The sequence below is a fragment of the Fomitopsis serialis genome (genome assembly GCF_022376445.1).
Source record: "Fomitopsis serialis strain Sig1Antser10 chromosome Unknown B0H18scaffold_84, whole genome shotgun sequence".
In the NCBI taxonomy this organism is placed as follows: Eukaryota; Fungi; Basidiomycota; class Agaricomycetes; order Polyporales; family Fomitopsidaceae; genus Fomitopsis; species Fomitopsis serialis.
In genome coordinates, this window is record NW_025955044.1 from 25,305 (window position 1) to 38,471 (window position 13,167).

At 57.0% G+C, this 13,167-nt stretch overlaps 5 protein-coding genes across 5 annotated transcripts; all 5 read left to right on the forward strand.

Annotated features, from left to right (window-relative positions):
- Window positions 1–572: 572 nt before the first annotated feature.
- Window positions 573–3,051, forward strand: B0H18DRAFT_1106829 (uncharacterized protein; the record flags this gene model as incomplete). Its single annotated transcript, XM_048032693.1, has 11 exons — window positions 573–828; window positions 850–920; window positions 1,015–1,095; window positions 1,158–1,238; window positions 1,303–1,486; window positions 1,574–1,682; window positions 1,741–1,885; window positions 1,945–2,158; window positions 2,371–2,410; window positions 2,467–2,646; window positions 2,703–3,051. The coding sequence occupies 11 exons, from the start codon at window positions 573–575 to the stop codon at window positions 3,049–3,051; spliced, it is 1,710 nt and encodes a 569-aa protein (XP_047889163.1).
- Window positions 3,052–5,451: 2,400 nt separating this feature from the next.
- Window positions 5,452–6,873, forward strand: B0H18DRAFT_1214062 (uncharacterized protein; the record flags this gene model as incomplete). The annotated part of the gene is made up of 5 exons (XM_048036557.1): window positions 5,452–5,538; window positions 5,602–5,822; window positions 6,065–6,229; window positions 6,283–6,771; window positions 6,828–6,873. The coding sequence occupies 5 exons, from the start codon at window positions 5,452–5,454 to the stop codon at window positions 6,838–6,840; spliced, it is 975 nt and encodes a 324-aa protein (XP_047889164.1). The 3' UTR covers window positions 6,841–6,873.
- A 1,146-nt stretch (window positions 6,874–8,019) lies between these two features.
- Window positions 8,020–9,323, forward strand: B0H18DRAFT_1214063 (uncharacterized protein; the record flags this gene model as incomplete). The annotated part of the gene is made up of 6 exons (XM_048036558.1): window positions 8,020–8,226; window positions 8,276–8,310; window positions 8,382–8,563; window positions 8,673–8,942; window positions 8,992–9,015; window positions 9,129–9,323. The coding sequence occupies exons 1-6, from the start codon at window positions 8,063–8,065 to the stop codon at window positions 9,318–9,320; spliced, it is 867 nt and encodes a 288-aa protein (XP_047889165.1). The 5' UTR covers window positions 8,020–8,062.
- A 772-nt stretch (window positions 9,324–10,095) lies between these two features.
- B0H18DRAFT_660376 (uncharacterized protein) lies at window positions 10,096–10,787 on the forward strand. The gene is made up of 2 exons (XM_048039008.1): window positions 10,096–10,143; window positions 10,199–10,787. Exon 2 carries the CDS (start codon window positions 10,234–10,236, stop codon window positions 10,675–10,677), a length of 444 nt encoding a protein of 147 aa, XP_047889166.1. The 5' UTR covers window positions 10,096–10,143; window positions 10,199–10,233; the 3' UTR covers window positions 10,678–10,787.
- A 335-nt stretch (window positions 10,788–11,122) lies between these two features.
- Window positions 11,123–12,478, forward strand: B0H18DRAFT_882487 (uncharacterized protein; the record flags this gene model as incomplete). The annotated part of the gene is made up of 6 exons (XM_048040908.1): window positions 11,123–11,324; window positions 11,384–11,460; window positions 11,527–11,669; window positions 11,744–12,088; window positions 12,143–12,293; window positions 12,347–12,478. 6 exons carry the CDS (start codon window positions 11,123–11,125, stop codon window positions 12,476–12,478), a joined length of 1,050 nt encoding a protein of 349 aa, XP_047889167.1.
- Window positions 12,479–13,167: the final 689 nt, after the last annotated feature.

The following is a 13,167-nucleotide window of genomic DNA, read 5'->3' on the forward strand; positions in this document are numbered from 1 at the left end:
GCCGCTCGCCTCTCTTTTCACCCGTTTGCAGACTGCCCGTTCCCTGTACTGCTGTAGATCCTGTATTTACCATTTCCGAATCAATGCTATACATGTATTCACTGTGTCTATGCAGAACCCGTGGCAGATAGCCAGCAGTGTGTGCTTAGGCAACGTTTCATCGGACTCATCTAGTACCTAGGTATGGCTTATAGATCGCTTGGGCACGCTTCATTAAGCAGACCAGCTTATACTAAGCAACGGCCCGGGGACCTTCATAAAAGGGGGACCTTTTACTAAGTTTAGATAGATAGATATACATACACAGAGGCGCATTAGAAAACATTGATTTGGACCCCACACGTTCCTGTTTTGCGTAACTTACTAGGCCACTAGTGAACCGGAACCACACTTGTTGTCACTAGTTGTGACGAGTGTGACACAACGCGTCGAGCGCAGCGCGTCGCGTCGCGCCGTCTTGCGTCAGTTAAGACTGTGTGCTGTTGCGTTCTGTCGTGTCGCCTTTTTGTCTGACCGTGTCGCGTCTCGTCTCTAGTACACAGCACTGCCGGGCTTTCATCCGTCACTCAATCATGCCAGAGTACCGTGAACTCATCGCCTCGTTTACGACCATCTCTCGCTGGCTGGAAGCTATGCAGACGGCGGGTACCGAGCTCAACCTACAACAAATCTGGGCAGATCCTACCAAGAAAGAGCGGAAGAAGTTTGCTGCCCACAGTCCAGCAGCCTCTGGACAGGTCATTCCCCTGGACCCAAAGTGCAAGTACAAGCGTGGGTCTCAGCATGCGCAACAACGCATCTTCCCTCCTCCTCCATTCTCTGGGCGAGGTACACTCCTTCCGCTTCAAGATCTTGTCCTCCAGTCTGTGGAACGTACGCCAAGATCGTTGATTCTGGATTTCGGTCGCCTGCATTTCCAGGTGAGTACTCGCAGTAGTAACGACTCACTGGCAGAAGTTTGCCGACCTTGCCATTGCCATGTGGTATGTCATACTGAGGTTCTGATATCAACAGATACACCTGCAGACGCATACCATGGCACAAATATACAGCAGGCAGCAATGGGATGTTGAGATTTGCAAAGTTGATGAATTTGTGAGTACCTTCCTCATCGTACAGCCTCATTGATTGATACTCAACTCGTTGCTTTCATACAGAACCGCGGCTTCAAGATAGGTGTAGCTTTCGATTTCGGGCCATATGTGCTGGCTTTCCCCACACTTGACAAGATTTTCACGGTGAGCTGCTTTGTTCAATTGCTACTTCCGTTTGCAATTGGGTTTCTGAAGCGCTCTGCTCTAGCCTCATTGGGCGCCGTCAAGGGATGAGCTCCCCATCCGCCATGCAGATGTATATTCCGACTTTGCTAAATTTCTTGAAGGATTAGTTGAGTGGATGAGGAACCGCTGGGAAAGTGACAGTGTGAACATGGGTGGACTTGCAATCAATGTAGTCCGAGAGGCGGACATCGTGTTTGGCGGGCTAGGTGTGTACTCCGTTGTTGAGGTATTCTTTATGGCTGGTAAGAGCACTGTCATTAGAATTGAGTATGCGATAACTGATCTCGTCTCAGGGCTGTCTGTCTTTCTCACTGAATATGAAGTCTTCCGGTGTCCGTCGCGTGTTGCACGCCTCTGCGAAGCATTTTGGACGTTTGCTCGTCGTGGTCATGAGGACTTAAAGTACGAGATTGTCGTTCTGGCATCTGAATCGGACAATCTACTAACAGTGATTTCATAGGAAATTGCTCCAGCCATGCTGGCATGGGTTCATCCTCGCTGCGGACCAAAATCAGCGTCTTCGCTACCTCTCTTGGTTGCACGTGTATGGGAAACAACGAACCAACCTGTCTGCGAGGTCAAAAGAGTTATACAATGAATACTTAGTGCGTGTTTATTTCCTCTATTGTTGCCTACCAGATATTTGAACTCATTGGCTCCGAAGTTGGTACTGGACAGGTACAGCAGCATGAACGAGGACGTCACCCGCAGTGCGGAATGTTGTCTCTGGGATATCTTTGAGCCTTCCTTCATTCGACCAGCGATTCAAGACAAGGAGATCCAACTTGGCCATCTCATTTTTGGTGAGGAATGGCAGTTCCTGGCATGGTCGCCTGCCGAGCCCAAGGATCCCCTGACTGATGCGCTAGCTGGACTCGGTGAGTGTCAAAGTGTGGTCTAATGCCAACCACCACTCACTTCAGTCTGCCGCGGTGGCGGTCAGGTCTGACTCAATCACAACCAACTAATCTGAAGCCATCTTTCTACTTGGACTCCCTGTTTGTTGATGGCGCGGAGTCGAGGGCATCCAGCGTGTATACACGGCTATATCGGGCGGAAGGCCAGAAAGTCCTATGGTCAATCTATCCAGAGTTCCCATCAAATCTCATCGGACCGGGCAAAGAACTCTTGTGAGTTCATAACCAGTCGGGTACTGTCAATGACTGACCAGCGATTCATATCATAGAGCCAGCAGTAATAGACCAAGTGCAGAGGTACTGTACTCTGTGGTCCCTGTGGACGAGATGGAAAAGGAGACTTTCCAATACACCGTCATGAAGACCATGACAGCCGCCCGAGGACCTCTTGAATATTGTGGCATGGCACGCCTAATTAAGAGGCAAGGTGCGGGGCAGAAGGAACCAATGTGAGTGGAACAGTTTTCTTGTTCTTCATGTGAGCCCATTCTTTTCTCTCTGGCAGCGTCTCTGTGTGTCGACTCAGTGAGGCCATTCCACACTCTTTGCGCATGCGCGAAATTGGTGGCATTGAACGTATCGGGCGGGACAGGAAGGGCGCCGGCAAGCGAAAGCGAGAGCATGAGGATAGCCTCGCGCGTGGTGGATGGCCTTCCAAGATCGTCCGCTTTGATCAGCCTGAGGCAGACATGCAGGACGTCAAGGAGAACACTGAGGTTGAGGAGCGTCCAAAAAAACGAAGGCGCAGCGCTGACCTCAAATTAGCCACTGAAGGGAGTATCTATTATGAGGTCCGTAGTACTCGTAGCCGTACGATCTCTGTTGCGCCGAGTGCAGATGCAAGGCTTGTGTAGTACTCAGGCAGTTAATAAATATCTGCCCTTCCGAGATTGGCAGCGACAAATCAGCACATGAGTACATGGATAACCGACGAGGCTTGAGTTTCTTCCGCATGTATTGAGCCGACTACACGTGAGCAACATGCATAACAGCAGGTGAGACTGTGGTGCACTGCGCGCAGGCACATTCTAAGGGCTTATAGCGCTCGTGCGGTGCAGAACCGGCGTCTGCGCCAGGCAGACGCCCGTCCTGCCAGTATATTGACCTAGTATATTTACTTGCACCGTGTGCCGGCTGCAAATTTGCATGGACACTGATGGTATGTACACCGTTCGACCTAAGTACTTATCTGTGCTTAGAATTTGACCCCCCAGTTGCAGGGCCCAATGCGCTGCGAGCCACATGCAGGTTGGGTAGGGTGATTCCCAAATGCGGCAAGACCTGCGTACCGCGCGATCACTGAAGCTGAAGTTCCCCGACTTGAGCATTATTGGACGCAACCGCGGGCTCCGATTTGGGCTCTCGAACACGTCCACATCCGTGGTCTGGCACGTCGCATCCGCCGTCCGCCTCCATCTCCCTCGGGCCAGCATAACCACTTGACGCTGAAGGCCCGCGACATGTCGAGCAGGCTGCGAAGTAGCGCGACTCCTCCACGCATGTCGGAAGAAGAACGAATGCCCGCGACGCATTAGGTGCGTCAGGCAGATAACTTGAACGAGCATAAGTTGTCTACTTACTCATGTACCAGCCCTGTTGCAGGTCCGCACAGAGCACCGGAGGACAGTGCCTCCGCCGGATCGCTCAACGTTGACCATCTCCGGCCTCCCTCTCCCACTCTCGCTTGCGCTCCTGACCCAGGAGGCGCTCCTTTTGAATCTAGCGACTTCCACTCGACGCCCTGGGGCTCTGGTGACAAGTAACACAGCCACATGAACCAAGACTCGCGCAACGCAACGCGCGCGCGAGTCCAGCCTCGAGCTCGAGCGACCACACCATCCAGAACACGACGAGCGCAGAGCGAGAAGAATGCGAGGAGGATAGGAAGGATGGAGGGAAGGGCGCAGGGCGAGCAGCAAAGCGAGCAGGAAGCTTGCTTGGAAATCGAAGGTACACCCTCATAGGACGTGCCCACCCAGATGCTGCCGCCTCACTCCGCCACCGAACATCGCGCAGTGAGTACGCCGAGTAGTGCTCTCCTGACAAACACCCGCAAGCCGCATACGGGCGCCTCATCCTCCTTCCTACGCCTGTCTTCGTCGCCGGGAGGCCCTCGCCGTCGCCTCACCACTGGGTCCGACTCACCGCAGCTATCCCCCGCGGCCGCGCCCCGCAGGCCGGTGCAACACACAGATCCTGCAAACAATTTGTCGTGTTCCAGTGCAGGCATGCCGCGTACGTAGCTCTGTAGCCGCGTTTTCGCATGGATTCTGACCCGCCGCGACTGCGCTCGCAGTGCAACAAAACGAGCCGGCCGAACGCCCGCACCCTCAGGCTCTTCTTCCACTCCCCGACCACCGCGCGCCCTCTCCTCTCGTCGGCTGCATGCTCCTCCACTATCACCGTCAATCAGACCTCGCCATCCGCGATGGAAGCCGATGCTGAAGCTTTTCGCGCCGCCTCAAGATCACCGCTACCTCCTCTCCCCGTCCTTCATCCGACACCAGGCAGGCCCATCCGCCGGCAGTCCAAGCAAACTCTACAACCCCAATGCCGCCAGCCCCGACGAGTCATTATCGCCGCCGAGCCAGAAACCACGCCGGACGCTCCGCCGAGCTCGTATGCTCCGCGGGGCCGTGCCACATGGGCCGCGCCAGGCTGCTCCCCAGTCCAGAGAGGCACTCGATCCACTTAGACAACTCTCCTCGCAAGGACGACCCAGTTCGTGATTTGTTGTTCTATGTCCTCACCCGACCACAAGCATCACCCAACGCCGCCGCCACATGGAGACCGCCCCACGCCGACACCCAAGTGTTCTGGAGAAGTCTCCGCTTCATCTACCTCCTCCGCTTCCTACGCGGACTTCGCCCTCTCATCGAACTTCACTCTCTCATCAGCAACCACCGACTCCTCTGCCCCCTCGGGTCTGCTTGAGCACCCCAATGCCGGGCGATCGGAGGATAGCTCGCCGAGTACACATACGTTCTCGACGCAGCTCAAGAAACTCTACTGGGCATTATTGCCTCGAGCAGAAGAATCTCGGTGAGCAGCACGAGGAAGACGAGGGTGATCAGAAGGATGACGAGCTGAGGATGGCACTCGAGTGACGGGGCGTCGGGTTGGCGCCGGGTTCTACTTCATAAGCTTAAATTCTCCCAGAGTGCTAGTGAACCACACTGCTCGCTGGCGATGCACCCATCATCGAGCTGCACTCCGAACTGCTCATCAGTGGCAAATCCTTTCCTATTACCAACATGCTGCCGCTCACAACATTCAAACCGGCTCGACAGCCAACATCTCGTGCTCGCAGGATTGCCCGCGATCGCCAGTTCGTCGTCGCAGTGCGCGCGTGTCTTCCCCGCGTCCCCCATCGAGAGTGAGCCCTGGCTGGCGTCGCCCTGCAGCTTGGTGGCGACGGCACCGCGCTCTTCACGTCGTGGCTCTTCCAGCGCATCGCCCCGCCCGTGCTCCCGTTCGCGCTCGGCTCGCTCGGCTTCCTCACTAACTTCGACTTTATGGGCTGCGCCGCCGCCACGGGCGCCGCGCTCGACAACGGCATCCGCGTCAACCTCCGCGCGCGCCGTCGGCCGCGCGGTGGAGCCCGAGGACATCCATGGATTCTTGGGTACGACCGAGATCCTCCGGGACGTCATGACGTCCACAGAATGCATCGCGCGACGACTCCAGTGGCTGCTGGAATGCGATGAATGGACGCCGCCAGGGACGGTCCAAGGGTTCCGAGTTCGTTTGCTAAGGTACATGCATTGGACACAAGTCCAGCTCCTAGATCAGGCCAGCATAGACCTGGAAAGCTGGTCAGTCATCTTCGACGCTCAGAATGTACAAGACATGCTGACACTTGGAAAGGGACAGATGGCTCCAATGCACTCCAGATGAGCCCCAGAGCGAAGGCGATCGACGCGGCGACTCTCCGCAGACGACTGACTCAGAGTCTACATCGGAAGCTGGGGACGAGCAGGATCCACCGGAGCAGCGAACGGGCAGTCTGATACGACCTATGATGCAGTTCATGTAAGCGGTGAACCTTGCACTCTACTCGTTCAATCGTCGCTGATCATCTCTAGCCGTGACGTCTGGCGAAGATTCAGAGGGATTGCAGCGCAGGAGCCCATGTTGAGATACGAGCCGTGGACGCTAGCTCGAGCGTGGCGCCCGATCCCGGCGCAACAGACACCGCACCGCCAGCCGTCAGCGGGCCCGCCGGCGACCGCTATGACGCTCGACGAATCGCCCCCGAAGGAGCAGGACGCGGCCCGAATCGAGCAGTCACAGCCACTGGATGCCGCCGAACCGCGTGCAGACGACTCAGATGCCGCGCGCGCAGTAGCAGAGGCAAGCGCGGATGCGGACGCGGGCTCTCGCGAGGAGGTCAGAAGCGTAATCGAGGACGCTGATGAACATCAAGATTCAAGGCGGCGACGCTCATCCGAGTCAGGAGGGATCAACCCCACCGGGCGACACATCTACACAATCGTCCGAGTCGCATTCCGAGTCGGCCAGCCAGGACGCGAACAACGGCTGATGAGGAAGAGGGAGGATGATAGCATCGACATGTACGTCGTGCGTTGCTGGATAGACCATTGTCGCCGAATGCTGACGTTCATCGCAGGGCCGATTCTTGATGAGCTGTGACTGATGCTAGACGAATCTCTCGGTGTACGGTCAATTTATTGGATTGCTGTGAGCTGATACTCGTGTAGTCTTGTGCTCGTTCGCGATGTTCTTGTAAGCTACGGTCTCGGAAATCTTGATATGTACACACTGACTGGGTGTGCTCTACGATACACATGTGTTTGCTCACCGGATTGCCTGGAACTCCCGCGAGCAATGTGTTGCTAGCCATTTTCTGTATTGTCTCGTGTACCATTCGTTCGGTACGGACGCGGATCGCCTCCTGTACGTCTGCTTGGAATTGTTGTTGGACTATCGCATACCAATATAACGCACCAAGTTCCGTCGAGCAGTTTGCGACGAGCGAGAACGGGTATAAGTGGAAGATTATGTTGTGAATCCCGTGCATACTCCGCGACGATCGTTTGAATCTGTGACGGCGCGTCCACTGGCACTAGACAATATCCACAGTCTTCTATGCTACCCTTCAGACAGCAGTGCTCGTACTTTGCGCCGGGGTGATGAACCTGCTTCCGCCACTGCTGTACTGTCATCTGCGTAGACAGGTAAGCTGTCAGTCAGTACTGTACGGACTCGATTGCATATAATCACACCGTACGCCCCTCAGCCATCACCGCCTCCTGCTCCTACAAGCCTCCCACGCGGAACTCGGAACCCTCTCGTCTTCTCTGGGGCTCATGCCTGGACGCCTGGCGGAAGGGCGCCGCCGACGGCTTCGACGCGGTACCACTTGACGCGACTACCGAGCAGCCGGTTCAGTCGAGGAGGCGGATGATGGGCGGCGCCCGCGGATGAGTTGGCATTGAAGGATAGAGATGCGAATGTACACAACCAAAGGGAGTTGTAAGCAGGAATGCGCGAACTGTGGACGAACGAGACAGGACGTACCGCCAGCAGGAGGCCTCACGGGCGGTGGGAGCTCAGGCGAACTCACCCGACTCCTCGACTCAGACCACCCCAATCAGGGACTCCGCCGGTGTATATGCGCACGGAGACGGGGCGGCTTGGGGCCCAAGGCAGACTGCGCTGTCCAGGACGGCTCCGAGGCGTTGGTGACTGTGAACTCAGCCTAGCATCGCGCCCGTCATGCACCCGTATTCTTCTCGTCCCATTCCTTCGTGCAACCGGAAGACGTGTGTGCAGCTAGCTCAGGTTGGGATTGGCGGGGCAGCTTCACGCTCAGCAAGTACGAGGACCGTGCCTTCACGCGCGATGCACGTGGCTACCGTCCTTCTCCGACATTTCGCCGGCTGGAGTAGTAGCGTGGCACGACGAGCACTTCTGCCCGTACCGTCGTCCGTCTCGGCCCTGCACGTCCTCTCCTACCACCCAGTTGTTGCGGTACCCAAGCTGGGTAGGCTCCGCATCAATGTGACGTGCGCAGTCCTTCAGTCCAAGTCCTTCCTTCGTCTGACCAGATTTCAGAAGTCTCGCCTTAATGGCCCGCGCCGCGCTTTGGCGTACGTTCACCAGCCATCCTCCAGCCACTTCATTCCCGTACTGCAACTGACATTGGTTGGCCGTGACCTAGGATATCTCTCTCGGGCCAGTTTCGACATGGACCGGGTTCAGATCAGGCGCAACGCGTCTGTTGCTCCGCTCTACGAGGATGCCATCCGAAATGAGGATGTCGTCATCTCTGCGAGGGGTTCGTTGATCAACATTTCGTCCACCTCCCCGTACACGACCCGCCCGTCCCCCGGACTGCGCCCCGTCTGCTTGCCCGATATATAGTGAGGGAGTGTCAGCATCATGATGGACGAGCGTGCGTTATCGCGTTTACTTGAGAAGGTTTTAGCTGACGCGTCTCGTTGCTCGACAGACACGTTCGAGATCATCGATCAACCGTGAGCGTGCCGTTGACTACCTCAATACCTTGGACAACATCTATGCCTATGACGGGTCATCTGCGCGGGCTTATCACGGTCTGTTCATGGCAAGTCGTCCTTGTGCCTCGAACCGCCACGTCGGGCGCTGGCATCACGCCCCGCAGAACAACATGCTCATCCGTCCGACGGAGGAAGAGCTGAAGGATTCCGGCGAGCCGGACTACAACGCGGGCGAGCTCCCGGTGAACCGTTTCACGAAGGGCGTGAGCAGCACCACGCTTATTGAGATCAACTTGAATCATATGGAGATAGTCGTCATCGGCATCAACTACGCAGGTGAGACGAAGCAGGGTGTCTTCCCTGTCATGGTGCGCTGTCTTCCCGCCCCGTTGAGTGTGACTGACGCCTATGTATAGCACTACCGCCACTGACCGGTCAAGTTCGGCCAGCTCCCGCTGCACTCGTCTCCCAACATCGGCATCGAGGCGCCAACTGAGCTCGTCGAGGACGCTGCACCTGTCCGCCGACAATCGTCTCAATTTGTGTACCTCCGGATCTGCGGCTCGACAGGCCCACTCGACCATCTCCTCCCTCCACAGTTGCTCCAATATCTACACCGCTCATCGGTCATGCGCTGTTGACAGGTGCGCATGCTGTGTGCACATGTACTCTCTCTAAATCGACACTTCAGCTACTAGCGCCTATCTATATGTCCTCCCCGGGCACGAGCAGAAGGCCGTCATCGATTCATCGATACGGCCTATGATGCATGATGACTCTCCGCGACCGACGCTACTCGCAGAGACCGTACTCCTGCACGCCTATATCACGTCGCTCACGCCCAACTTGCTGGCGCTCCCCCACGCGCTCCCCAAGCACGGCGTTGAAGAACCGGAGCGGAGGCTCGACTTCGACCACGCACTGCACGCGTTCGGGAGCCACCTACCGCGCGCAACAACCTCTGGGGGCCTACCGGACGATCCGGACGTGTTCGCCACCACGAAAGCTATGGCGCAGAACATCGTGGGCAAGCGTCAGTCGCCCATCTCCGCTGTGGCTGAGGCGCTATCAGCTGTCTGCAGCAGTTCGGGGGAGCGAGACGAGAGTGCGCCGAGTATACTTGTGGTGGGTGGAGGACCTCTTGGTGTTCGTGAGTACTTGCATGCTGCCTGAACACCTGCGAGCTGCTCACCCTGTTTGGTCAGAGTACTCGACGGACAAGGAGAGGCACCCATCGAGATATATCACTCTCCTCTACTCTCGCACACAACTCCTACCAACCTTTGTAAAGGGCATGCATAACGGAAGAGTGACTCTACACTCTTTGGGCTAGACATCCCCACCAACCTTGGCAACAAGCTCGAACTCACTTACCAGAAGGGCAAATCCGTGATTGATGCGGACGGACAGAAGGAGCGCATTGTTCGGACAGTGAGCGGACGAGAGATTCGCGCCGAAGGCATTGTGAATAGCTCTAGCATGCTTCTAGACGGGACTTGTACTCACATCTCCCGCCCAGCTTCGGTGCACGAGCCAGTTCCCAACACGGGTCTCATGGCTCAAGCAGTCCCCGAGGCGGTCATTTCGGAAGGCCCCAAGAAAGGTCAGACACGCGTCGCCGGGACGTGGCGGCACCCGCTTCCTCCCAAGTCGGACGGCACCGACTCCATGGAGGCGGCGTGTAACGGCCCCTATCTGTCAGACAAGCGCGCTCAGAACGGGGGAGACGAGCCGGTGAATGTACCGTATCCGAATCTCTTCGCCGTCGGCGACGCGGTGGGCTGGTTCGGCGTGAACAACGCCGGGAGGAACTCATACCACATGGCCGAGGTCGCCGGGAAGAACACCTTCAAACTCATCGAGCGGCCCGAGGGCGGGGAGTCGCAGTTGGGCGGCCTCGGGCTCGACCTATACGAACCCGGTCCGCTCTCGAAGGCCATTGGGATTTCGCTAGGGATGGTGAAGCTCATCCACCGTCCAAGCACACCAGAAGTGTAGACTGACCGCGGGTGTGTAGCGTAAGCAGCTCGTGCAGAACGGGGAGGGGCAGGCCGCGGCATCGGTGGTCAGCGTGGAGGACCTGCGCGCCGAGCATGTGGAAGTTCTGCGGCGTGAGCACCGGACGACATGCACCGGTGAGAGTGACACGCGGGCACGTTGCTCGCGATCGCCGCTGCTCCTAGGCGGTCTTTGCGGACGTACGACTGCCGGGTGTGTATGATAGACAGGAACCGGCGTAAGCAAGGGGTCAAACATTGTACTGCGGAAAACAAACTGGCGAGAGCGAGCACCTCAGTCTGCGGTGCGGACGCAGACATGCGACCGAGACGAGTAAAAGAGTGGACGGCAGTACGACATCAACGCACATTTGTAAAAGGAACAGGGTCGATGAACTACGATGCCAGGCAGCTGTACATGTCCAAGATGGTATCATGGCCCGAGTATGGAACAGTGGCTGTCTGCCGTTGCCGGGTCGAGGACTTCTGACGACCAGGCGTCCACATTCGATTATAAGAAGGTTCCAGTGCGGGACAATGCATTCTGGGTCATGCAGCTCTCGCCCGTGGGCTTTCAAGGCAAGGATCCACAGGTTCACCAAGGCGAGTACTTACCAGGAAGCACGCCTGCGTTCGGCATCATCATATGTACGTTTGCGATCTGCAGCTTCGTTCCAAGGCTGATTCAGGCTGACTGTTACTCGAAGACGACGATCGGGACCAGTTCCTGGTGCAAGAAATGGTCTTGCCGGGGATGCTTTCGTCTGACGTCTTGCTGAAGTATGTATGACCGTATATCGATGAGTGTGTGGTCCATTGAGTTTGCCATCACTCTAGAGCTCTTAAGTAGGCGATCGCATCTCCATTGCCACCTAACCTACCCTGTGCACCCAGTCTGCGTGTGATCGCTTACAAACTCAGTCCACATGTTGATGCACTTCGTCCCTTCCTGGACTCTCTTCCGGCGCCGTTCAGCTGGCGTTCAGAAACATTGTTCGTACCTTTGTTATGAACGCCCTTTCGCTTATGAACGCCCTCTTGTACTTAGTCACCCATCTTTCTCGCAGCGAGGAAGCAGAAAGGGTCGGTTTGGGCGCCCACAGCCTCAGCATCCAGGGTGTCGCAAAGGCAATCAAGCGCGCCGAGGAGGAGAAACAACTCGGTAACGAGGCCATCGGACGCAAGGACCGTACCGCCGCCATCAAGCACTACTCCGAAGCCTACGAGTTCCTCGCTGATGCGATAGCACAGAATCCGACGGTCGAGCAGACGCGAGACATCAAGCGGGTGACCGCCATCTGCCTTGCGAACCGAGCGGCGGCGTTGTTGCTAGAGGGCGAAGGCCAGGATGCGAAGAAGGCTTTGGCGGACGCAGAGAGGGCGGCGACGTTTGACGAGAACTACGGAAAGGCGTATGTGCAGTGGCAGATTTCTCAGTTCGGCGCGGCGGACTCATTCAGATGCAGGTATCATCGTCAAGCGAAAGCTCACCAGCTATTGGGCGCGCGCGGGTCGTCGATCGACGTTCTCACAACGGCCCTCAAGAAGCCAAGCCACGCATCCGACAAGGATTTGAACGACGCGCTTGTAGGCGCGTACGGGGGGTTCCCTGAATCAGTAAGCCATCTAATTGTTCAAGGATGGTTCGCGGTGCCGACCGAAGTCGACAGCCTGACAAGATGCGCGCGCTATGCTGCCGACTCTTCGTTGACAAAGACGGCGATCTGCGTGCTCGCGACATCAAGGAGTTTGTACGAAGGGCGGATGCACACGTCAAGAAGATATCCGCCACAACACTCTAGATGGTGATCGGAATTCTCCCGACTCGGCGCGACGTTCGCACTGCATCGAGACGACGAGCTGGAGCATCGACGATCGCGCGTTGCTCCACTCAACCGACCTCGACCTTCTGCCTTCAAGTTTCTTGGACATTTCGACCGCTGTCGACGGCTTATCCCGTCACGCCCAGACTCCCGTCATGCGCGGCGCGCGATGACATCAATACTGGCCCTATCCTGACGTGGCCCGCTGGTACCGGTGTTCTGCGGAGGAACGAAGCGACCGGTAAAGATGCAATCTTGGGCGCTTATCGGACGCTAAATTCAGTTCCGTGGCTCGCCCGCATGACCGACCATCTCCTTCCCTTCATGGTCCAAATCCCTGGACGCGGCGTAGCGGCGTCAACCTCTCACACAGCAGCGTCCACTCCGCCAGCGGACGACCACTAGGGACGGGCTCTACATATCGGCAGGCCAGCAACGCGAGGACGGACGGATGGCGTGAAGACACGCGTGACCGTATTAGCTGGGTAAGCGTCTCGAATGCTCACGTACCGCGCTGACCAATCCGAATCGTAAGCCAGCTGCAGCCCGTCGCTCCTCCCACTTCGTAATATTGCGCCCAACGTCCCTTCACTCGCCTTTGGTCGCTCACCACTCTCACCACCCCAACCTCGCTACCTCTACGCGCCGTCCACGTCGATGCGGGCCAG

Excerpts from the sequence above, each read along its gene's own strand:
- B0H18DRAFT_660376 (XM_048039008.1), top strand. The coding sequence starts at position 10,234 with ATGGCTCAAGCAGTCCCCGAGGCGGTCATTTCGGAAGGCCCCAAGAAA.